At 37.5% G+C, this 26,136-nt stretch overlaps 1 protein-coding gene across 2 annotated transcripts in view; it reads left to right on the top strand.

The window, feature by feature from the left end:
- The window catches only part of GSL10 (glucan synthase-like 10), a 122,227-nt gene that overhangs the window by 54,442 nt on the left and 41,649 nt on the right, over positions 1-26,136 (top strand). For both annotated transcript variants that reach the window (XR_016078315.1, XM_010259171.3), the window contains exons 22-33: positions 6,067-6,153; positions 19,064-19,149; positions 19,269-19,293; positions 22,399-22,493; positions 22,588-22,669; positions 22,793-22,953; positions 23,058-23,178; positions 23,651-23,748; positions 23,835-23,925; positions 24,022-24,182; positions 24,295-24,404; positions 25,060-25,194. Coding sequence is in view for 1 of the 2 variants with exons in the window: in XM_010259171.3 (XP_010257473.1) it covers positions 6,067-6,153; positions 19,064-19,149; positions 19,269-19,293; positions 22,399-22,493; positions 22,588-22,669; positions 22,793-22,953; positions 23,058-23,178; positions 23,651-23,748; positions 23,835-23,925; positions 24,022-24,182; positions 24,295-24,404; positions 25,060-25,194 (1,252 nt within the window). In the remaining variant the exon portion in view is untranslated. The remainder of the gene's footprint in view (positions 1-6,066; positions 6,154-19,063; positions 19,150-19,268; positions 19,294-22,398; positions 22,494-22,587; positions 22,670-22,792; positions 22,954-23,057; positions 23,179-23,650; positions 23,749-23,834; positions 23,926-24,021; positions 24,183-24,294; positions 24,405-25,059; positions 25,195-26,136) is intronic.

Here is a 26,136-nt window from a genome sequence, read left to right as displayed (position 1 = left end):
CACCTAGTGTAGTATCATAATCGAGTCTAGGGGTTAGGTGTAACTTTCCAGTTTTGCCCATCTATCTCCAAGGTCCAGGGCAATACTGGAAATCTGGTCCGGTTCAAAGGTTCTATTAATCCTACACTACATGTGCTTCAGGTCTCACCCTGGTAGCTGAGACAAGCCACCCCAACAGTTGGCAGCACACCAGTGTCAGCCTTGGCAGGATAAATCTCCCAGACTTACCCAATGGCTGTGAACATTCTAAACTAACACAAGTCTCATTAAGTGTCCAGTTTAAGGGTATTACACAGAAACACACCACAAGAACATGAATCAAATGTGTACTTTATTCATTTACAATAAATTCATAATGTACACATTTCTGATTGAAGCTAAGGGCATACAACTGTCTAACACTTATCCCTCTCAAAGGGATCCAACACCACCCGGTCTAAGATCTGAACCAGACTCATAACATTTTCAACCTCTACATCCCTTAAGCCTCTTCTAAGCCCCAGATCCCAATCAAACCCAAATTTAGACTGAGAAGGAACTAGAAAACTGGACACAACCTTACCCTTAAACCGGGAGAGTGAAAACAAGGAAGGGAATTGGACTTTCAAAGGTATCTCACCCACCCAAATGTGCTCCCAAAACTTTACCTGATTCCCAGAGCATAGGTCATACCTGATGTGCTGCAAAAAAGGAAGGAAGAATGGCATATATAGATTTCCAAGGAGAGGCACCAATAGACCTTGCCAAAGTCCTAGTTTCCCAGCCATCATCTACCTGACCATGAATACTTAAAATTACCCTCGTCCACAATTTATCCCTCTCACCTCCCAACCTCCACAGCCATTTCCCCAACAAGGCTTCCCTTTTCCTCTAAATGTTACATAAACCTAACCCTCCATCAGCCCTACTCCTAGAGACTAGTTCCCAATTCACCCTACGATCCTTCTTCTCCTCCCCTGGTTCCGACAAGAAGTCTCTCATCAACTTCTCCAAACTCCTACTTATCTTCACTGGGATCCTAAAAACCGTTAAGTAATACACATGCAAACTATCTAGTGTAGACATAATCAAAGTAATTCTACCACCCAGAGATAAATAATTCTTCTTCCAAGAGGCCAACTTCTTAGAAAATCTATCAATTACGGGGCTCCAAAAGCTCTCTTTCCTCGGGTTATCCCCTAAGGGCATCCCAAATAGTTCAGCGGCCATTGAGACACCGCACAACCCAAAGCTTCAGCCCTCTCCAATATAGCTCTCTCTTCCATATTGATCCCCACCACACAGTTCTCATTGAAGTTCACCTTCATATTTGACATTTGTTCAAACACTTGAATCACCAACTTCAAGTTTTTGGCCCATCTCACATCCTCCCCCTCACAGAACAGAATTGTATCATCTTCACTTTTTTATTACCCACAAATCCATCCATGACAGTTAATAGAAGCCTAAGAAACTATGTTCCCTCTTCCTATTCTCATATCTTTCATTGTCTCTCTTTCTCATGTTTCCTGCTACAGTATCTCTCTTCACATCTAGGCTCCTCCAATTCAAGAGAATTTGACAGGGTGAATTTGACATTCCTTCTACACATGTTTCCACTTGGTTAGAATGTCACATCCCATTCTTCCTGTTTTTTTTCTGGCATTTGGGTTTGCAATTATTTTCCTACTATCCTATCTTCACGAGTTTTTCTGTTGTTGGATCTTCATTGTGCAAAAAGAATTAACCTGAAGACTTAGCAACCTGTACTTCCTGATCACTACTTTATTGTTACGTTAGAAACTGGTGAATTTCATCCAACTGAACCTAGGGGTGCAACTTATGCTGGCTTGGGTTGGGGAATTATTAAAATTTCTACAGTGTAAACTCTTTAAGTTGAGTATTGAAGTTGCACACGTAACTGAACCTGACCACCAGCCATCTCTTTCTCATCAAATGCATCCCTTAATTTATGTCAGAACTTATCTAAAACTGATTCAGAATCATTGATTTTTTTGTTGGAATTGATTGTATCGCTTACCCCCGTATGACCTGGGTGTGTTTGGTTTAATTAGCCTAGTCATCCAGATTTGGTCTCTTAGGTTAATGTTGTCAGTGCATGTGGGTGATTCTAGGCTACAGTGTCCTAGTCAATGGAACACAGCAAAAAAAGAAAACTAAGTTTCTGGTTAATTCCCTAGTTTTATGTGCCAAAAAGTGGCCTAGCCAATTCTTGTAATAAAATATTATAAATAAAAATGGGGGTACTGTTTTATCATCCTGTTACATATTTAAATAATACAGAGGAGAAAGACCCTCCACATTTGATTAGAATACTCATAGAAAACCGTAAATAGAAATGTTGGCACCACTTCATTGTTTGCTTTCAATGCTTTACATTCATTTCCATATTAGATGACAGGCATATTTCTGTTAATATCATGCAATTTATGTGAATTGCTAATTCCGAAATTTTGATTTGCAGCTTTGCAAATGATGTATTGTAGCTTATGGTACTTGTATAATTATGATACTTCATATGGTGATACTTCAATTTGATATTTAAATGTGATGGTTTTATTATTAAAAATTGCAAATCTGTATTTTATTAATTTCCCATAATGTTCCTTATTGTTGAGATATCTACTATATTTATTTATTATCTATGCATTTTTCTTAATTATTTATTAATTAAAAAATCCATGCTTGTGAAGCTTATGCCTCTTGTGTTCTGGTTTGTGCCTCATGCCTTTGGATAATGGAAAGGCTCATGTACACCCCTGTGTTTTAAAAATTATAAGCTACCCCTAAATGATTCAATGTAGATATTGAATTTTCTTTTTTGGATGGGTAAGAAATCTTATTGCTTAAAACATAATTTTACATGGGTCATTTACAAGCAAGACATAATATGATTATATACAAAGAAAAATGACACCAACTGACTCCTTAGGTTAGACCTCAAGCTACCTTGACTAATAGCCAAAATAGCTGGCTTCGTTGGACTCTATGCCTTGCAAGAGATAGACCGTTAATGGATCTTTTGATCCAACTGAAGCTAGTAAGCAATTCTCTTATCAATAATTGCATCTCTCTCAAAGTGTTCCTATTATGTCCATGTTCCCTCCTGGCTTCCTCTTATCCACCAACTACCACCTTGGAGTCACCTTCAATTACCAAGTTGTTGAAACTTAGAGCTTTAGCTTGTTTGATTTCTTGATCAACTGCCAGAAGTTCTGCTTTTGTGGAGGGTCCCCTTCCCCATTGGCCCTAAATATAAGTACGGCATATGAGCTTGAATACCTCTGAAAATACCACTCATTCCAGACTGTCCCAGGTTGCCTAAGCTGCAATCATCAAAATTCATCTTGACCCTACCTTGTGCTGGTGGAGTCTGATCCAGGAAACTTTATTTCTTACCAGAAGAGCTTGGGCTTCCACTTGCCCACATCCAATAATTTTACTTGTTAAGAAATCAGCAAATTTATCCAGTGTCTTAACCCATGTGCAACTCAGACGGAGGTGTTCTCTATTATTGCTTCCTTTGTGCCATACCTGTCTTGGATATTTCTACATTTCTTTTTTCCAAAACCGTCCAAATTTTAGCTGCTCTAGTACATAAAGAATGATACTGAACATTTTCATTTACAGTGTTTGTTTGTGAACACAAAATTAGTTAGGCCGGATAGGCTAGGACTGGCAGTTAAGTTTTTTCAAAGAAAGATTGCAACCTTTGGCCATTTGATGGATCTCTTGTTTGTGGCATTGCGCCATTTCCATACTAGCACACCATGGATTGGAAGAAAAGTAAAAAAGAAAATTCCTCCATCTTTTTTCTTTATTTCTTGTTTATAAACCATAATCCATGTGTTCCATCACAAATGCTTAAGTAAGAGTACACATATTAATAATAAAAATATAATATTATATTATTCTGTATAAATAAAGATCAATGGTTGCAACAACCAATGTTAGAACACTTGCAGAAGAGACATAAGATTTTACAGTTACAATGGGTCTTCATCAGGGCTCAGCACTTTGCCTTTATTGGCCCTAATCTTAGATAAATTGACTAGACATGATGGCATTATATTATTTGACGATGCTGACAAAGGATTAAATGCAAAATTAAGTTAATGGACAGTTACCTTAAATACAAGAGGTTTTAATATAAGTAGGACTAAAAAAGAATATATGCAATGCAATTATGTTAAATAATTGGAGAGCAAATTAGGGCAGTCTGTTAAATGCACAAGGTGCAAGGAGAGGTGTGCAGTGTGCTCCTCTTTGAAGAAATGTGTAAAATTAAAAAAAATCCAAAAAAGCATAAAATGCAATCAATTTGAAAAAAACTTGCAAAAAATAAAAATAAAATGCATAAACATAACACACAAACATTTGCACAGTGAAAATGTTAAAATAAAATTAAACATGACATATAAAATGTATTCAAGCAGTCATCATTTTAAGCACGTGAAACCTTCAAGCTCATTATTTGTTTCTTATTTGCATTACTTTAATTCTATGGGTCATTTTTTGTTCTTAACCCCTACATAAAAGATTATTTTTAGAATTTATTTTTAGTTCCATATTTTTTCAAAAAATGTTTTGTATTAGGAAGAATGGAATGAATAATATTAGCAAAAAACAGGCTGAGGTGAAAGGCGCAAGCCTTGAAAGGGCACCTTTCAATCAATGAATTAGGGTACACTTAGGATTGGGGACCAAGAGATAACATGATGTGACCTCTTCCATTGTTTGATAATTAATAACGAGGGAGAGAACAGGGAGCATATCACCATAGAAGTAGAGCAGGATGGGCAAAATAGTGGGATACATTCAAAGTCTTATGATCTAAGTGAATATTACTTATGTTGAAGGTAAAATTCTACAAAAAAGTTTACCACCGGTGGTATATGGAGTAGAGTGTTGTGTAGTCTAGAAGGAACATGCCCAAAAAATAAGTGTGGCAGAAATGTTTATGCTGAGATGGATGAGTGGAAAAACCACAAAGGAAAGGATGAAAAATGCCATCATTTGAAGGAACCTAGAAGACCATCTACAGCACCTGTAAGGAGTGATCTGTTGCAAGTTGAAAGGGCTGGGGACAGAGCAAAAAGAACATGGGTTGAAGTAGTAAAAACAATTTAAGCGCTCATAATTTAACAATGGATAAGGCACTAAACTGAATGGAATGGTAAAACTGGCTTCATGTAGCCAACCCCATATATTTGGGAGAAGACTTAGATGATTATGTGAGCTAAAGACAAGCAAAAGTAAACTTAAAGGAATCTTTGCGGTTGATTAATGGCCCTTGTTGCGAATTGACCAGTTGACTTAGTATATGTTTTGTTGTCTCATGTGATCACATCATGAGTAGCAACTGTAAACTGTCAAAGATCTTATGGAGAAGGAGAAAAGATAGGAATGGAGAAGAATTTAATTAATACCATGTGTGTGTGTCAGTGCCTGCACTAGTGTATTATTTAGTGTATTTAAACATAGGAAAGGACACAAGTACCACAGCATCGTAATAATAGAATATTTACAACAGTAACTAAACATTCTAATGTTGCAATCAATTTGACCATCATTCCCTCAATTTGTAGTGGACTAGTTGATGACTGGTTCATGCTTTGGTTACACTGCTAATAAGATGCAGCCATATTAATAATATTATAATTAGCAACCTACCTCCTAATTTTTGTTTTCTAGGCATCACTAATCTCGTAGACATTTTTTTTTTATATATACATGTCTTGCTGTCCGGGCTAGAAACCACAGTGGGGGCACATCTCCAATGGACATTGTTTATTTGCTACATTTTGCATCATGTCACTGCCCCTGGATCTGGGCGTTGCTTTGTCTTGTTTTTTCTATTCATGCCATCACAGACAGACAATGCAGCATGAGATCAATACATGGTGTACCATATATTAGAGGACTTGAATCTGTCCAAATTTAACTTGAATTAGTTATCGAATAATTGAGCTTTGGTACCATAATATATGTTGTACTTTTTGTTTGCACCGAAAAGTTTTTTGTTTTTTTATTGATCTTGATTCACTATGTTTGTTTGTTGTGCAGATCTATCTCTTAGATGTTCACATCTTTTACACTGTTACTTCAGCTGTTGTGGGTTTCTTGCTTGGAGCCAGAGACCGGTTGGGGGAGGTAAATCTTTTCACTGTTGAAAACACTAAGTTTTCATTTTCCATGTTTGTAAATGTACTGGAATTTTGAAAACTTTATTGGATCTGATAGAGAAAAAGGTAATGAAACCATCATTCAAAAGCTCAGGGTTGGGATTGAGAGCATAGCCACTTGGAGCTGTGTACTACTTAAAATTATAATGTTGTTTCATGTTGGAGGGTACCAGAATAGTTCATTCCTCCCTAATGTTTTGCCATTGGTATCCATTGTTTGTTGATGACAGCATTTTAATTGATGAAACTAACAAAGGATTAAATGCAAAATTATGTTTATGTACAAATTCCTTAGAAACAAGAGGTTCTAAAGTAAAGACTAAAACAGAATGTATGGCATGTAAATTTAATAACACTGGTAGTGCAAATCAGGGTACGTTTAGGATTTGAAACCAAGAGATAACTCAATGTGACCTTTTTCAGTACCTTAGTTCGATAGTTCATAACAAGGGAGGGATTGATGAGGATGTCACCCATAGAATTAGAGCAGGATGGGAAAAACAAAGGGGTGACACTTGTGACATTTTACAAAAAGGATGCGAACTTGTTGTTTGTCACACATTTCTGACAAAACTATCCTTCTAGTCTATGGGAAAAATCTTTTTCTCTATTTTGGTAACAGTTGGTATCCAGGGGAATGAAGAGACCTTATTTAAAAGTAGTCTTTAATCCTAAGACAAGAAGAGGCAGAATTATGTAAAGATGTGTAAGGGCAGATATATTATGGTCTTGGGAGGAGAGGAATAAGAGGATCTTTAATGAAAAGAGAATATCCATAGAGGATGTTTATTAATTGATATTATGGGAGGTGGCAAATTGGCTGAAATCATTGAAAATATGCATCTATATAATGCTTTACCTTCATATGTTCACGCTTCCTGTACAAAATCCCTCTACCTGGATTCCCCTTCAAATAAACAAGAATATGATTTACTGCAGCCAAATGTGATGTACTAGGAGCTTGCATATACTGACACGCAAATTGCATAGAAAATGTCTAGTCGAGTCATGTATAGGTAGAGCTACCTCCCTACAAGTCTTCTTCACTAAGGCCATGTTTGGGAGTGCTTATCTTAAGTGCTTATTTTAAAAAATAAGCACTTATTTCATATTGGGTGTTTGGTAGTCTTTTTCTCCAATAAGCACTTGTGACTATTTTGTCCTTCATTTTCTTTCAAATTTTCAAAATATACGTTGTGGGTGGTAGGCTCTCTCTCTCTCTCTCTTTCTTAAAAACTCTCTATCCCTGTTGGTTTCCCTTTTTTTTGAGTCTTTAAATAAGAATCCCTCGAAGTCCCAAATTTCTCTGGCTTATCGGGCGAGGGATCTGTAACCCCAAATTTCTTTGAATAGATCCTTTCAATTCCTTACACGGGAAAGGGTTATGATCTTGACTAGTGAGAAGAGTTGCAGACAAGAAATAACAGGTCAGTACATGGTTTTAAGGTTTCACGACAGGAAAGAAAAAGAGCAACGGGACGAAACTTACACTTAGTGATTTTGATGGAGGAGGGAGGCATAGAGAGGCCACAACTTGGTAGTAGGTCATACTATTGGGGTCGAGAGAGGGAGGGAGTCTGCTCATGTGCAATCCTTTTGATAACCCCATGCCCAGCTGCGACGGGTCTGCTCATGTTGTCGGAAGTGGGTTCTAGGGAACTGTTATCCCTCTGGGGTTGAGCTTGGGGCAGGCACAGTGTCTGATCTTAGTTTGGAGTTTTGGTGGTTTCCTTCCTGGTATTGTATAAACTAAATGGGGACAGCTTTGGTAGAAAAAAAATTGAATAAGTGCTTATTGTTTAAGCACTTAAAAAAACCTGGGAATTTGAGCTTAAAAAATAAGCCCTTATTTTTAAATTAAGCACTTATTCTGGGATTATTTCCCAAACACCAATAAGTGCTTAATGGTGTGGTCCCGGCCCAAATAAGCACTTATTTTTAAGCACTCACAAACATGGCCTAAATTTTCTCTCTGTAGATAACATTTGGGTAGTGGACACTCTGTCCCATTGTAACTCTAGAAGGTCTAGATTCCTTTCTTTTGGATTAGGAAAGAGTGCTTTGAAGTGGTCCACAAAAGTCGTAACAGTTTCCTCTTTTTTTTTGATAAATGAAAGAAATTGATACTAATAGTGAAACAGTGAGCATACAAACAGCCTAAGTAGAGGCATGAGATGCGACCTCTTCTTTAAAGATGAAAGCATAAAACTCACACTAAACAGAAATCAGCTTACAAAGTTGCCCAGTACAAAGAAACCCTTGAGACCCCTTGTTTAGCAAGAGAATCAGCCAAAACAATTGCTGATCTGCTAACCCACTGAAAATTAACTGACATGCTTCTTGTAAGCCAATTGACTCCTCTTAGGAGATCCCTACAATCCCAATTAACAGTATTTGGGTTTGCCAACCAACCCACAACCACCTTGGAATCTCCCTCAATTACCAAATTAACAGTATCCTCTTCCCCACATAAAACTTGATCATCCACTTCAATGCTTTGAGATCATGTTCTTTCTCCTTCTCCCATTTGCCGAGGAGTGAGAATTTAGTATTACCGTCTCCTTCCAAAAGCCACTTACACCTCGGTTTTTTGGCTCCAGGAGATTTCCTCTTTATGCAAGATCTCTTCCAACTCCACTTTTGGCCTCCATCTTTCTGATCTATCCTCCCCACTATACTCTCTTTGGGACTCTTTTAAGTTCATCTCCTCTATCCTTTTTGCAATATTTTCCTTAGAATCCTCTAACTTTCCAAATTCTTCCTTTTTCCTAGCTTTGGTTCTTTCTTTTTCCCTCTTCAATTTTTTAGTGAGTTTCACACCCTTTTTCCTATTTCCAGGCTTGGAGATGTTGCTTGCAGAAATTTTGACTAATCAAAGGAGCAGATTTGGGAATGCTCAAAGGATTCAAAGCAGTTAGGGATGATGGTTCCGTTATGCAACTTCATTTTGTAGTTGGTACATCGATTTTCTTGGGAGCTTCAATTGATCAAGTGCTGAATTTGAGGTGCTAGCTGGGCAAAAGACTACTTTGAAGAAAAATGTGATGATTATTGTGGGCAACAGTTCTCAAACTTATTTAGAGGAGTGTGCAACCAATCTGGGTTGTATGGTAGGGGAATTCTCGTTCACATATCTGGGATTACCAATAGGTGCAATAGCTTTAGTTTCAATTACTTATCTTTGCTAAAAATTCCTTCTTCATTGGAAAATTCAATTGAGAAGATGCAGAAAGTGTTCCTATGATGTATTAAAGGAGTGCAATGGAAGTATCATCTAGTGAAATGGTATTGAGTTTGTAGGGATAAAAAGGTGGGGGTTTGGAAATTAGAAGGGTAAAATTGTTTAATAAGGGATCACTTGGAAAGTGGTTATGGAGATTTGGGTTGGAATGGGAAGCTTTGTGAAGGAAAGTAATGGCTTGTAAATATGGAGTGGTGAGGTTTGGGTGGGACACTAAGGAGGTGAAGTCTTCTTATGGAGCATGCGTGTGGAAAGTGAATGGGTTTTCAGTCAGCCTTTCTTTATCTTGTTTCTTTTAAGGTTGGGAGGGTTCGATAATAAAATTTTGGAAGATGATTGGACAGGGATTAGAAAATTTGGTGATTTTTGCCCACGTTTGTATAGATTAAGCAAGAAAAGTACCTCTGTTCAAAACATCATATCAAAAAACAAACTACAGAGTTGCTCAATGCATTTGAGCAGGGTCGCACTTGTGCCTCTCTATGGGATATTTCTACTTGTTCTATACAGTTTCTAATAAACTTTTCTTCAATTATCAAAAAAAAACCTCTTTTACAGAAAAATTTTAAGTGATTCAAGGAAGGGTGATGTGGTGTGCAAAGTTTAGAAGACCACTGTTGGATTAGGAGCTTGGAGAATGTGTGGAATTGATATCAAAATTACAATTTGTTGAGATGCAGGTGGGTAGGAGGGAGGTGGCGGAAGGAATCCAATAATGGAAAATTCTCTGTTAAGTCTTTCTACAAAGAGGGGGATCCAGTTGGCTGCAAGATGTTAGTTATGTGAAGCTGCTGAAGAGAATGTTTTGCATCTATGTTTTGGATGTCTCTTTGGAGACATCCTAAAAAATTCATATGGGGATTCTTCTTTTGATTCTTCAAAACTAATATGGTGGAACCAAGGACTCCGGCAGATATTTTTGTTGTTGGCCTACAATGAGAGGAAACATCAAGGCAAAGATAGTTTGGGGCTGAATACGTTTTTTCATCAAGGCAAAGATATTTGAAGACTAGGCTTGGGGTGGAGATCAAATTGTTCTCTTATGTGGGAAAAGAATAATGGACTGGGTGGTACTTGTACTCCCAGATTTGAAGGAGTCTCAAGTGAAGATCTTGCTGCTAATTTTCGGTCTCTTCTTGAGTTGGAATCAAGTAGCTAGTTTTGTTGTTTTGCTTCTCTTTTTGGATGTATTCTCATTTTTTCTTCTCTGTAAGATGTTTGTGGTGATTCCTTGTCACCCTTCTGATGTACTTTTCTTTTTTTATTTATTACCACAATAATAGAATTAATCAGCCAAGACTTTACCATCATGTCCTCTTGGACCCACTTAGCAGTTAGCATGCTTAGGGTCCTGAGCATTCAACTATTTCTCTGCACCTGTAAGATGCCCCAGCTTTTAATGGCCCCCAATGTAAATCTTCACAGCTTGTGTCCCCGTGTATACTTATTTCCATTCAACTTAACAGTGGTGAATGGTGATATGTGAGGTAAAGGGCCACTATCTAATTCCAGGGTTATAGGTATCACTACTATGCTTCTGTTCCTCTACAATCAATAGACAAAAAGCAAAAAATATCAAGATGCAGCCAGCTGGTCTACAGGTTATCCCAAAGCACTTTCTGGGTAAGAAGAGAATAAGAGAACAGATTTGTGATCTCCTTAGAGGGGTGGGCCTTGGTGCAACAGTTGGTTGCTGCTTTGCAACCTGGGTGACCAGGATTCATATCTTCAAAACGGCCTCTCTGTATGTGCAGGGTAAGTCTGTATACATCTATCCCTCCCCAGACCCCACATTGGCGTGAGCCTCGTGCACTGGGCTGCCCTTTTTTTATTTGTGATCTCCTTAGAGGGATTGGAATCACTCCCAGACTCCTTCAATCTCCAGAACAGGTTCACAAGAACAAGAAAACATCAGAAAATCCCAACTGGAATAGACAGAAAGCAATTTCCTGTCAATCTCTCACACCTTGCCAAAAACCAACACAGATCCACTCAATCTCCTCTGAAGTCACTAACAGACCCAAGAATCTCAGATTCTACCATGCAGATAGGTGTTCAGTTCTTATTGGACAAAGAACCTCCTCTGTTTTTCTAGTTTGGCCAACTTCTGAACCTTTTCCAAGATTCTTCTTGGGCAGTAATGACTAACGAGAACCATCCAAAAATCTCTGAACCAGGCAGCAAACAGTGATCTATCCAGCCCCCAAGCTATCTCATGCAGTTGGCTGGACTAGGACTGCTTGAGGAGAAGATGATCTACTGAAAACTTGGCTGTGATACTAAGTTGTTGATGTAAGAATATGTCAGTCTTATGATACATGTTTGGATTAGAGAAGGAAAGTTGCAGTACATAAAACAAGATAGAAAGAAGTAGAGGAAAGAGAAGAAGAGAGAGGAGAAAATTAAGAAGAGATTGTGGGTTTACTCATAGAGTCCCCCATGCTTTATACTTTATGTAATGAAAATGAAATTATAAGTCTGCCCCTACATAGTTGGCAAAAGTTGTTATGTCTTAATGTAAGTAGCAAGCTGCCCCAATGGGACCTATAATAAAAGAAACATAACAACAAAAATATATGCCCTGAATTCTCTCTCCTTTCTACTAGTTTAGTTGCAGCCACCTTATGAGGGGCTTTTATGTAATTTTCCACTTTATTAACAAAGAGTATAAATATAAGTGACTGTACACATGATGTATTCTTCTCCAAACTTCTTCTCTTGTTCTTCTCTCTTCTCCCTCTGTTCTACTTTTCTGAACCTATCTGTTCTACTTATTTTCTCTTTCTTCTCTCTTCTCTCTTCTATTTCTCTACTTGTTTCTCTGTGCCTCCCAGCTGGTTAAATGTTGTGTTAGGGGCTGAGTCTGTGTCTGTTGGTCCAGTTGGTTTGATGTCCTGATGTTTGCCTCTTGTTTTTTCTTGGTTTGCTTGAATGAATATTTTCCTTATAAAAAGTAGGCAAATCAGGACTGTAATCAGTCCAATTCTTGATGTAAATTCAATGAGAAAAAACAGAGAAGAAAGAAGAGAGAATAGAGAAAAGAGAGATGAGAGAAAGAGTGTGGGCTAGCTTGAATTGCCGCCCCACTCAACTATTTTTATTAACATTTAAAATATAAGATTGCAATTACATTAATGCCCCTACTGTTTACATAAGCAAATAACTAACAAAACTAACATTGCTAACAGCAACCTAACAGCATACATAAAGCAGGAAATAACTAACAGCAGTAGTGGGGACCACAATAAATAAAATAACTGACAGCAATATAACCGCACTAATTATTGCTCTACATCTCTACACTCTCCCTCAAGTTGGAATAGATATTTATCATTCCCAACTTGCATAAATCTGTTTCCAACTTGGTCCTTGTAACTGCCTTGGTGAATAGATCAGCAAGCCGCATATTGGATGCAATATATGGAAGACACACTTCTTGACACTTTCTTTGATAAAGTGTCAATCCACCCTCAATATGTTTAGTTTTGTCATGCTGTACCGTATTATGGGCAATGCTAATAGCAGCCTGATTATCACAATACAGCATCAAGGGCTTCTCATAAGCAATTCCCAATTCCTCAAACAATGACCTCAACCATAACACTTAAGCCACACCATGTGCCATAGATTTGTATTTTGCTTCAGCACTGGAATGTGCTACAACATTCTATTTCTTACACCTCTAAGAGACAAGGGTGCCTCCTACAAAGGCACAATACCCAAAAGTAGACCTCCTGTTATCAACACACCTAGCCCAATCAACATTTGTGTAGACTTCTATCGTCATGTGACCATTATTTCTGAAGAGTATTCCTTTGCTTGGACTTCTCTTCAGGTAAGCAAGAATCCTCTCAACTGCAAGAAGGTGAGTAGTTTTGGGAGAATGCATGTACTGGCTAACTACATTGACTGCATAGGAAATGTCTGGTCGTGCGAGGCAAAGATAAAGCAGTTTCCCAACCAACCGTTGAAACATAATCTTATCTTCAAGGGGCTCTCCACCTTTAGTCCTCATCTTGTGAATTTGTTCAATGGGAGACAAAAATCCAGAACATACTTCCTTTGGGAGACAAAAATCCCATGTTTGGATCAGGCTACTTCAATACCCAAAAATAACGTAGTTCTCCCAAGTCTTTGACTTCAAATTCTTGTCGAAGCGGCTATTTAAGAGAGTCAATCTCACAGGTATCACTCGTTGTCACTACAATATCATCCACATAGACAACAAGTAGGGTCAAGGAGTTTATTTTCTTGATGAAAAGAGTGGTTTAATTGGACTTAGGCATAGCCAAATTTTCCAAGGGCTAGTCTAAATCTATCAAACCATGCTCTTGGAGACTGTTTCAGTCCATATAAGGCTTTCTTCAACCGATAGACCTTCTTCCCTGCCTCTGCACAGTAGAATCTGGGAGGTAACTCCATGTACACTTCCTCTTGCAAATCACCATTGAGGAAAGCATTTTTAACATCCATTTGGAATAGTGGCCATGAGAAATTTTCTGCAATAGACAATAAAACTCTTATAGTGTTAATCTTAGCTATTGGTGCAAAAGTCTCCAAGTAGTCTATGCCATAAGCTTGTGTAAACCCCTTTGCAACTAATTTGGCCTTGTACTTCTCAACAGAGCCATCAACATTACATTTCACTGTAAACACCCATCTACACCCAACTAGTTTCTTTCCTTTTGGCTGATCGACTAACTCCATGTATTGTTTTTGAGAAGAGCATCCATTTCTACTTTCATGGCATCCTTCCACTCAGGTATTGACAAGGCCTCTTGCATTGTCCTAGGAATGGGAATAGTAGAGATAGATGCCAAAAAGGACTTATAGGATGGAGGCAAACGATCATAAGTTAGAAACTGAGAAATGCAATGTGTTGTAGATGAAGTACAACGACGCTTCCCTTTGTGAATTGCAATTGGAAGATCAAGATCATCTAAGGTAGGAGAAGGCTCAATAATGGGAGGCATCTCATTAGTCTCAGTGATGGGAGGTATCTCATCTGTAGTGGGATTTAAAGGAGTTGTGGTACCTGGATCTGGAGCCGCAGAGGAAATTGGAGTTGGCCTGGACCATTGAGGATCGAAAGCAACCCGTCTCCACCGCTTGTGATACACCCTCAACTCCCTACACTTATGACAACCCTCTTCACTACACTCCCCTTAAGTGATTGGGACAAGTGATGGAATTTCTAGGTAAACCCATCTCACTACTCGCCCCCTGAGAAGAAACTCTATGATAGTAGGGAACATCTTTAAAGAAGGTGGCATCCATAGAAACAAACCGTTTCCTATAAATAGGTTCATAGTTGTAATATCCCTTTTGATTTTGTGCATACCCAAGAAAGATACATTTGGAAGCTTTAGGATCAAACTTGGAACGATCAAGCCCAAGAATTTGAACAAAACAAGTACACCCAAAGGTTTTAAGAGGAATGGTGAAAAAGTCGTTATCAGGATATAAAAGATTGAATGGAATTTTCATATCTAGGACCTGTGAAGGAACCCGATTGATGAGATACACAGCTGTGTGGATAGCATCCCCCCAGAAACATATAGGAACATTGGAGTTTAGCATAATGCTTCTAGCTACCTCCATTATATGCCTATTCTTCCTCTCAACAACTCCATTTTGTTGTGGTGTATGGGGGCAAGTGCTCTGATGAATAACCCCATGGTCAAAACCATCTGATGGAAGTTCCGAGTTAGGGTAGGGACATCATCTCAAGAGTGCATAAGATAAACCCATGAAAAGTGAGTATCATCATCAAAAAACAACATAAAGTATCGGTATCCCCCCATAGTAGTGATGTGATATGGTCCCCAAACATTAGTATGCACAATTTCAAAAAGAATATTACTTTTTTTATTGCTCAAAGAACAAGTTGTTCTACAATGCTGTGCAAGCTCACAACTTTTACATTTTAAATTAGACATCTGGATTGACTCAAACAAACTCCTTAAAGACCTAAAAGGCAGATGACCTAACCAATTATGCCAAAGCATAATTTGACTCAGAGACTAAGAAACAAGAGACCTTCCAACCTCTATATCTTTCCCTTGTAGACTCCCTCCAAGTAGGTAGATTCCATTTGTCTCACGGCCAATCCCAATCACCTTTCTTGTCTCAAGCTCCTGAAAAACACATTGACCAGGGAAAAAGGTCATTGAATAGTTTTGATTTTTAGTGATGCTACTAATTGACAATAGATTAGTACTAAGTTTAGGAACATGCAAAACCGAGGACAAGGAGATGGCATCCGATAGTCTAATGTTTCCCTTCCCAGAGATGGGAACAAGGGATCCATCAACAATGGATACTCTGTCTCTACCAGAGGGTAAGCAAGAAGTAGTAAACAGAGAAGATAAGCCTATCATGTGGTCAAATGCACTTGAATCTATGACCCAACAAGGTCCATTGTTACTTAGGCCTGAAACATGATATGCTGATGCTTGTGTACCTGAATGAGCAAATGTTGAAGTTGGAGTAGCAAACCAATGGCTGAGATGAGGAGGCTAAAGTACCAAATTCACTTTCTAACTCACTCGGAGTAGCTCAGACAACCACATTGGCATTCCCCTTTTTGTTTTTGAGCTTTGCTTTAATTAAATGTAGATATAACTTCCAATAAGTGTCCTTGGTATGCTTTGGCTTCTTATAATGATCACAAACTAACTCCTTATCCTTCTTCTTATGTCCCTTTCCTTGTCACACCCAAATTTTGGTTTAACCACTGTTAGAGTTGATTCCATAGGCTGAAGTTGCAAATATAACCTTTCTCGTACTCTCTTCACTACGCACTAGAGAATAGGCCTAAGATAAGGTCACACTCTCCCTGGTGAGTAGTTGTTGTCTCACAATATCATACTCTGAATTCAGACCAGCTAGGAGTTCAAAAACCCTATTGGTCTCAACTTGTTTCCTATAGGTGTTTGCATCCTTCTGGCTTTCCCACTCACTAGTTTCCAGGTGATCAATTTCATGCCATAAAGATTTCAGGGTGGAGAAATAAACCGAGATTGGCTTCTCCCCTTGCTTGAGATTATTACTTCACATTTCAGCTCATAGGCCCTAGCAACATTGAGTGGCTGAGAGTAGACCTCTTCATGGGTTGGGCCGGGTTCAGTCCAGGCTTTGTATATGTGTCAACAAAATACATTCAGGCTTGAGCCTGAGCCCGACCCTGACTATAAATTTGAAAACAGAATTTTTTTTCTTTTTTTATTTAATAAAAAAGTGTTCTATTTATATTAAAAACCTTCAAAGCTCAAAAATAATAAACATCTCACTATTACTTGGAAAAAAAAGAGAACAAAGAAAAAATATTGTATATATTTTATTAAATAAAATATATTTTTATTATTTAATATATAGTATGAAGTTGGGCTATTTTGAAAAAGCCCGAGATCGTCCCGAAAAAAAGTCGGGCCTGGTGCTTTAGGCTCGAGCCCGAGCCCGAGCCCGCGGGCCTAAAATTATGACCAAGCTCAACTTGTAATGGGCTGGGCAGTGGTAGCCTGCCATGAACAGGTCTAGCTGAGAGTAGGTCTCCTTCATCACTTCACAAATTTCCTTAGTTGTTCTTGCCCACAAGTAATTTTGGCTAATATGAGGCTGCATAAAGTTACACAGCAAAGTCATGACCAAACAGGTCTCCTGAACCCATTTGGCATATGAAAGGTTTTCCTTGGCCGGTTTCTTTACATCCCCATTCACATAACGTAACTTTCCTCTGCCCCCAATTGCCATAATGGCTGACTGAGCCCATTCTAAGTAATTAGAACCATCAAATTTAACAGTAATAATTTGAAAACTGTTCTCTGCCATGTTTCCTGCCCCCAAAACACCTTCCCCTTGAGTCTTAAACTCAGCTCCTGCCATTTCTCTAAGAGGTTTATCAGGAGAAACCAGTTCTCAGCAAGAAAAGACCCCAAAAGAAACCAGTTCTCACCCAGAAAAGGTTTGGAAGCTGAAACCAGCCTAGAAGTCACCCAGAAAAAAACGACTGGAATGCCGAAACTGATTTAGGGTTCACCAAAAAAATGAGATCAGTCAGGTCTGATTGTATGGTTAAGAGAAAACCTTAGAGAAAACTGAGAGAACAGAAAAACTCTTAGCTGCACCTTCTAAATAGGTCACAGTCAGGTCTGATCGTAGGGTTAAGAACAAACCCTAGAGAAAACTCTGAGAAAACAGAGAAAACCTCAGCCACTCCTTCTAGATAGGTCTGATCTATCTATCACTGGTGTCGATCTCAGGAAAAATTAGAAACTTACCCAGAAACACTGATCGCCACTCTGAACCCTAATCTTGATCTTTCTTGTTCTTTTCTGATTCTTCCTGATTACCAGACACTCCAAGCCTTCTACAAACTCTTGGACAACTGCTAAACCCTTCCGGTAACCTCCAAGAATCAGCCGATGGACAGGTCTTGCTAGATTTCCAGCCCTAGGAGGTTCTCATGTAGTCAGCTGGATTAGACACACGAGAAACCCCAGATTGGCTCTAATACCAAGTAGGCAAATCAGGACTGTAATCAGTCTAATTCTTGATGTAAATTCAATGAGACTATTTATATTACCGTTAAAATACCAAGTTGCCGCCCCACTCGACTATTTATATTACCATTAAAATATAAGACTGCAATTACACTAATACCCCCACTGCTTACATGAGCTAATAACTAACAAAACTAACATTGCTAACAACAAACATAAAGCAGGAAATAACTAACAGCAGTAGTGGGGACCACAATAAATAAAATAACTGACAGCAATATAACAGCACTAATTATTGTTCTACATCTGTACATAAAAAACTACTTGTTTCTCTTGATTTATACTGCTACTTTATTTTACTTGCTGAAATCAACAGGTAGTGTCATAAACATGTAATATTTTGGTTGTTTCAACATGTAACTTTGTCAATAGTTTTTGAAAGACTAAAACCAGCCTTGGAGCTAAAACTTTTAGAATGTGATGACTTAGGAATCTGTGAATCAGCCACATTCTTCTTAGGAGAAAAGCTTCTTCCCTTGGAAGTAATCACATGAATTGCATTTAAAAGTAGTCAGTTGAAAATGGCCTGGAAGGCTTTCACATATGTTTGATTCTGACACCATACATCTTTCCAAAAGTGTATTCATGTACCACTGCTAACATCAAAAGGTATATTCTTCTAGAACTCTATTTAATGTACAAGGATGCTATACCCCAGACTCAACTTATAAGGTTCTTGTCTCACTGTGCATAGATATTTGGTTCATTGCCATAACCCCATAACCATCCTTTTTCTCATCGATGTGCTAAATTGAATTTTATGTGTACATTGATGCTAGAAAGTTGCATGGAGGATAGTGACATTGGGAAGGTACTTGTAGGGTTGTATGCGAACTTATTCTTTTGATCTTCTTTACGGTCTGTCATTAAATTCTTTACGGATAGTGACATTGGGAAGGTACTTGTAGGGTTGTATGCGAACTTATTCTTTTGATCTTCTTTACGATCTTCTTTACGGTCTGTCATTAAAATTGTTGGATTGGGCTCTTGTTCAATAGAATCTTTTTACTCAATCATATGTGCATCTATATTTTTGTTTAGTACCTTAAGGTTGATTTGTTTCTCTGTTTTTTCAGATTAGATCATTGGATGCTGTCCATAAGCTCTTTGAGAAATTTCCTGGGGCATTTATGGAGACTCTTCATGTCCCTCTTGAAATAAGGTATTTATTATGATCTTTTATATTTGTTATGCAGATCCATCTTTTTATTTTTCTTTTTTTTATCAATGTAAAGTTTATTGGTTTTAATTTAAGAATCTGAAGGAAATTTTCTTTTGCAGGAGCTCCAACAATACACGTGAAGAGGTAGGTTATTGAATATGTTCTTGAACAATTTAACCAAAGATGTGTCTTATTTGAGAAGCATCAATGTCTTTTTCTCTGTTGAGTGTGTGTTGTGTTATGAAAATAGAGATCCCAAATGAACAAATGGATACCATTTATTCATGCAAGTGATTCTCTAGTGGTAACTGGTAACAAGTTGGCTTAAGGAAATTAAACTAGCGGAGGGGGCCCTGCGTTGCAGGGGCTCACTCATAAACTATCAGGCTCGAGCTCGATTCGAATTAGAGACTTGATTCAAACTTGAGCTAGGCTCGAGTCAAAAGCTCGGAAATTCGAGCTCGGCTACCTTTGGTTGTAGGTCTCTCAAGCAGCCGTGGTGCTGTGTTGAGGTTCCGAGCTGAGGTCTCCCTCAATTGCCAAGGTGCCAAATCGAGGTCTCCCTCAGTTGTTGAAGTGTCGAGCTGAGGTTTCCCTAACAAGCGAGGTGTCGAGCTAAGGTCTCCCTTAGTTGACAAGGTGCCGAGCTGAGGTCTCCTTCAGAAGTTCGAGCTCGGCTCGACTCGAACTCGACTACCTTTGATTGCATGTCCCCTAGTAGCTGAGATGCCAAGTTAAGGTCTCCCTCAGTTGGAGAGAGAGAGTGGCATTCTTGTAATTTATAAGGAGAGAGAGAGAGATAGGGGTGTCCATGAAAAACCGAAAAACCGAACTGAACCGAGAAAATTGTACTGCATAATGTGGTAAACTGAACCGATCGGTTCGGAATTTTTGAAAAACCGAAGGACCGGTTCAGTTTTCGGTTAACCTACAAAAAACCGACGGTTAACCGAACCGATCGGTATATATATTTATATGTATATTTTATATATACTTTTAATATATGTCACATTTTCTGTGTATTATATATAAATATATACTTATATTATATTTATAATGATCTATTTATAAAAATATTATATATATTATATATTTTTAAAATATTTATAATATATTATGTATCATTTACTATTTATAATATAATATTATTCATATATTTATATAATATATATTATAAATATAAAAATTGAAAAACCGAAGAACCGAACCGGTCAAAAATCGAAACCGGCGGATTGGTTAATTGGTGGTACTGGTTCGACTTTGGTTTGGCAAAATGCGGTTTGGTTTACAAAAAAGGGCCATGGTTCGGTTAACTGAACTATGGATTCCCCTAGAGAGAGAGATGGCAGGAGAGAGAGAGAGAGAGAGAGAGAGAGAGAGTTGGTAGGAGAGAGTGACATTCTTGTAATTTGAAAGAAAAAAAAAAGCAAAAGGAGAGAGTGGCATTCATGTAATTTCTGAAAAAAAAGGCAAAAAATACTGTCAGATTCCATTTCCCTCATCCTCAGGCCTTCTTACGTACACATTTCAGCTTAATATATTTATATGGATGTTCCACCTTTTCTTGTTTGGGAGTCTTGTAGAGCTGCACTTCATAGCTTTCAATATCTGTGAGTGTTTTTAATTGTTTCCTTATTTGTTTACAGTTCAAGTTTGTTTGTGTGAGTTGGGTTGGTAATGGTGCAAACCTCAACCTTCTGACTCTGGAAAAAAGTTCTTTTAATGTGGGTATATTACTGCTACCTAAAATTTAGGCATGCAGTGGTTCAAATTCAGACCTCAACCTAGAAAGAAATCTTGCCACATCCAACTGATGTCTCTGTTGTCGTTGCACCTTGAGATCAATTGAAAGGGGCTGGGGCGAATCCAACTCATTGTGCAAACTCTTTTAAACTGGCATAATACTCCTCCCACTCCTATCACCTTGTTGTAGCTAAAAATACTCCTGTTGTTGTTTGGCATGTTCCAAATTTCTTTCTTAGTGTCAAAGTGTCAAAGAACATCAGCTTAATGTAAGAAACCGCAAACTAGTTCAAACCTATGATGCCTGAAAGACATGATAACGTAAGAGCTTTGACCAATAAAAATCCCTCATTTTGATAAGTTTTGCGGTATTGTGTCTTTTTGATTTCATAATCGAACCCAAGAAACCCGGAATTACTCAAAATATTAAGTCTCAGTTTTACTGTAAATAGTAATTAGAAAATTATAAATAACCTGGAGGATTGAAAATTAATTCTCAAGTGGCTAAACCAATATGAACCGAACTGGATACAAACTCTATTAATGTGTGTATACAGCCTGTGGGGTACATTGGTCAATCTGTTTACTTTGACATTGATTATGGCCTGCAGAGTCTAAAAACCAGTCTTCTTGAAGCTTTCAGTTGGAGCACTTCTACATGTTTTATTGAGATAAAAATTTGAAGTATTTAAGTTCCATAAGTATAATTGACTTTCACTATCATTCAGCCAAATCAGTTAATATTTGATTGGTCATATTGTCTCTTGTCAACAGTGCATTCTGTAGGTCTTCCTTCTGACTTTTTTTTTCTCTTCAATTTCCTCCATTATAAACCTTCTATATTTATAATTTGAGTCTATAATAACCTAACTTCAGCTTCAACCATATAGGAGCTCACAACCTCCTTAATAAATTATTCAATAAAAGACAAAGCAATAGTGTGGGATGATGGTGAGGCTTCGCTGGTCTGTTGGATTTCTAAAACTTGGAGCAGCAATGAAGCTGAGGCTGAAAGATGAAAATGAGACTCCCGATCTGATGATCTAGGGAGTTAGGGTTTCTGTGCTGAAGAACTAGATGACGAGAACTGGATCCTCCTTGAGTGGAGGAAAAATGGTGTGAGGAATATTCTGAATCTGATGTGCCGAGGGAAAACTGTATTGAATTCCTTTCAATCTATCTCTTTTCTTGTCTGTTCTTGGGATATAGGGAGTTAGGGTTTCTGTGCTGAAGAACTAGATGACGAGAACTGGATCCTCCTTGTCTTTTCTTGCCCACTTTTAGAAAGTGATACATTAGTTAGTTACACCATGTCAGCCAAGGTTGTTACTGGGAGAAGTCATGTGGGGAACATGGCACTGGGTCACACACACCTATTTACATCGCTTTGCCACTGAAGTCTCTGTTTCACCACTATTAATCTTTCTTTTATCTTCCTTTTTCGATGTTTTCAATGAGATGCACTCAACTACCTGGAAACTTTCTTATTGTGTGTTGAAATTAAAGGTTGTTAACAAGAACAAAACCGATGCTGCTCGATTTTCTCCCTTTTGGAATGAAATTATAAGAAACCTACGGCAAGAAGATTACATTACTAACTTGTAAGTAACTTATGCTTCACCGAACTTGATGTTGTTTCAAGCTTGTTAATACATCTATTTGTGTTACAATTCCACTCTCTATTGTTTCTTGTAGGGAAATGGATTTGCTTACCATGCCTAAAAACTCCTGGAAGGTTCCATTGGTTCAATGGCCCCTCTTCCTTCTTGCTAGCAAGGTAAACTCCAATTGTTGCATCATGAACTTATGATTCACAGTTCATTCTATCTTCCTTTTGTTCTTTGTTGTGGTTATTTTTTTCCTTGGTTTTACATCTATGCTTTTTTTTTCATTTATTCAGATATTTCTGGCTAAAGATATTGCAGCAGAAAGCAAAGACTCACAAGATGAGTTATGGGAAAGAATTTCAAGAGATGACTACATGAAATATGCTGTTGAGGAATGCTACTGTACCATTAGGCTTATATTGACAGAAATACTAGATGAGGAGGGAAGGCTGTGGTAAGTATTTGTTCTTTAGCTGATAATGTTTTTTGCAGATTTTAGTTTTCTAGTTTCTATAGGTAGGATGCCTGTAGTCCTGATTTATTGTTCTCTAATGACAGGGTTGAGAAGATATATGAACATATCGATGAGAGTATAAAGAAAAAGGATATCCATGCTAATTTTCAACTAAATAAGCTCCAACTTGTTATTTCTAGACTTACTGCACTTACTGGGATACTGGTTAGTATCATGTTTATCCTCTAATGGTCTATGCAATTCAAAATTGCTTGACCTTTTTTCATTTGGTGTTTTTCTTTTCTCTTTTTTAACTTATTGGTAGTAGAACTATTAAGTTACCTAAATTCTATAGTCTTTTTAGTGGCTCTCCCCATTGGTTTGTTCTGCTATGATCCATTTTTCAGTTTTATGTTTCCCATATCAGCTGCTAGTGTATCTTTCTTGGGTTTTACATTTTACAACCTTTTGATCTTTTGTACATTGGCTGTACAGGCCTTTATCTCTTTATGTTCTCTGTTCTTGTTTGCATCATGCTGATGGTTGCCTACCTTCATGTTTCTTCTCTTTTATTTAATTTTGATTTTTGGACTTTGTTTACTTAGGTATATATTATATACCTTCTATGTTTCCTGCATATTTTGGTATTATTACTATGTTATTGATATAAAAGATGTATGATCCTATGGAATTTCAGAAAAAGGAGGAATCACCCGAAATGACAAAGGGAGCAGTGAAAGCTCTCCAAGATTTATATGATGTTATTCGGCATGATGTAATTTCTGTTAATATGGGGTATGTGCTAACCTACCTGGTGAATGCATTTATGGTTGTGATACTATTTTCTCTATCAAATTGTTGAATTTAATGTTTTTTTCCAGGGAAAACCGTAGTACTTGGAACATGATTTTAAGAGCAAGGACTGAAGGTCGCCTCTTCTCAAAGTTGAAATGGCCTAAAGATGATGAGTTGGTACATATGTGCTTGTATTAAACTTTTCTAAATTATGTTGTAAAAAATATGTATTTCATATTATATTCAATAATATTTGATGATAATAAAATGCAGAGAGCACAAGTAAAGAGGTTGCATTCACTTTTGACTATCAAAGAATCAGCTGCTAATGTTCCAAAAAACCTAGAGGCAAGACGTAGATTAGAGTTCTTTACAAACTCCCTATTCATGCAAATGCCTACAGCAAAGCCAGTTCGTGAGATGTTGTCCTTTAGGTCATTTTCTTCCCATTATTTTTTCTTCATGCATCCTATTTGTTTTATAGTTTGAGTTCCATGAAGTTGTTGACCTTTTCCCCTTTTGTATATGTGTATCTTTATCTTGCAGTGTTTTTACTCCATATTACTCTGAGATTGTACTTTATAGCATGCCTGAACTTCTCAAGAAAAATGAAGATGGGATTTCGATTTTGTTTTACCTCCAAAAGATATTTCCAGGTACCTGTATTCCTGTATATACGTATACATTTTTCTATTCCCTTTTTTATTTGAGTATGAATATCTATAGCTTCTATGCATAAAAGAAGTCATGTTTTGCTTGATCTGGATTGTATCCAACCCACCACTTTGTAAGACAGTCAGTTACTATCAAGTGTGTCAATTAAATATTTTACCCATGTCAAACCATGTAGGATAGTCATTAAGTTTGACCTTGTTGATTTCCCATTACCAGCAGGACCTTAAAATATTACCAGTCATTAAGTCTGGATTGCCCCTGCTACACCTGCCAAGGTTTAGCTGAATTAAAGTTTTCTGGTGGTGGGGTCCAATAGGATGTTATAATAGCTCTAGAGGTAGACTAAGCCATCGAATGCCATATTTGAACGATATTATCAGTGGTGAGATCTTTGAGAAGCCCTGTTGTTTGACCCATGAAGTACTTTCCTTCTGGATTTATTGATGACAGTGTTTTTGTCTTGAAGTGACATTAATGTTATTAATATGATATGGTGACATAGATTGTCTCTATGCTATCATTATACATCTTATTTGTTTAGTGCATTGTCCTACCATGTTTCTTTTTCTTTTTCTAGAAATATTTCCTTTGGATTTGGTTAGTTTATTAAAGTAAATGAAATGTTGGTTATTTCAGATGAGTGGCAGAACTTTCTTGCTCGAATTGGCCGAGATGAAAATGCATTAGATTCTGAGCTTTTGGATAATCGTGATGATGTCCTTGAACTCAGATTTTGGGCTTCTTACCGTGGACAGACATTAGCAAGGACAGGTATCTCTTATTTCTTGGCATTGGATTTGGTTGCACAACTTAGGAAAATCTAAACTTAGCTATGAATGTAAAAGGTGATAGCTGATGTCAGCATCTTAGCTTTTCTTTCTTAAGGGAAAAAAACCAAAGCAATCATCTTGTTGTATGCTAATATTTTCAATTGCAACTTGCGAGTTCTTGATGAATAGGCAATCCCTGTGTTCAGTGTATATTTAATATTTATGACCTAGTAGAACCTTAAAACTTACTTATGACCTAGTATTGACTATAAATTACTTATCTAAGGTGAAAATCCAAAGTGAAATTCAAAACACTCAAAATCAAATAACCTAAAGATGAACATTCCTGGTATTATCTTGAATCTTTTCCTTGATTGGTCATAGTTTGCCAACAGCAGGTTTAATCTACATGATGTTGACCTCTGAGGGGAAGTATTTTGACTTTCTTTTTAAGGCATCAAAATCAACACTCTTGGAAATTCTTATTCATCAAAAAAAAAAAACACTCTTGGAAATTCTTTTTTTTTCTTTCTGAAAATTGGTGCCAATGGAAATTGGTGGGATTATGGCTCATAGGATATCAACCTTGATTCTAAACTTTTGGGCCTATTATAAACTACAGATTATTGTTCTCTTCTGTACACAATTGTGGTTATAATTTCTCTCACTCATTGATCATGATTTGATTTATTTCCTTTTGTATTAGCTGATGTTCTAGTAGGAAATTTAGACATCTATTTGTGGTTACAAGATGGAATAAGCAAGTAGTTCCATCCATAGTTCCCTAATCCAGCTTAAGTGGGGCTAGAGGTTAGTCTTATGCTTGGACTGCAGATTCACGACCTTAGTTACCAAATTCTAGTTCATGATTTCAGGAGTTCAAGAGTGCAGATCTGCAATAGCAACTCAATGAATTGGTCTGGAGTATCCTTATGATGGATGC

This window comes from Nelumbo nucifera, chromosome 7, assembly GCF_055504915.1.
Source record: "Nelumbo nucifera cultivar China Antique chromosome 7, China Antique-T2T, whole genome shotgun sequence".
Classification (NCBI taxonomy): Eukaryota; Viridiplantae; Streptophyta; class Magnoliopsida; order Proteales; family Nelumbonaceae; genus Nelumbo; species Nelumbo nucifera.
This window is presented reverse-complemented; position numbering and strand designations above follow the sequence as displayed.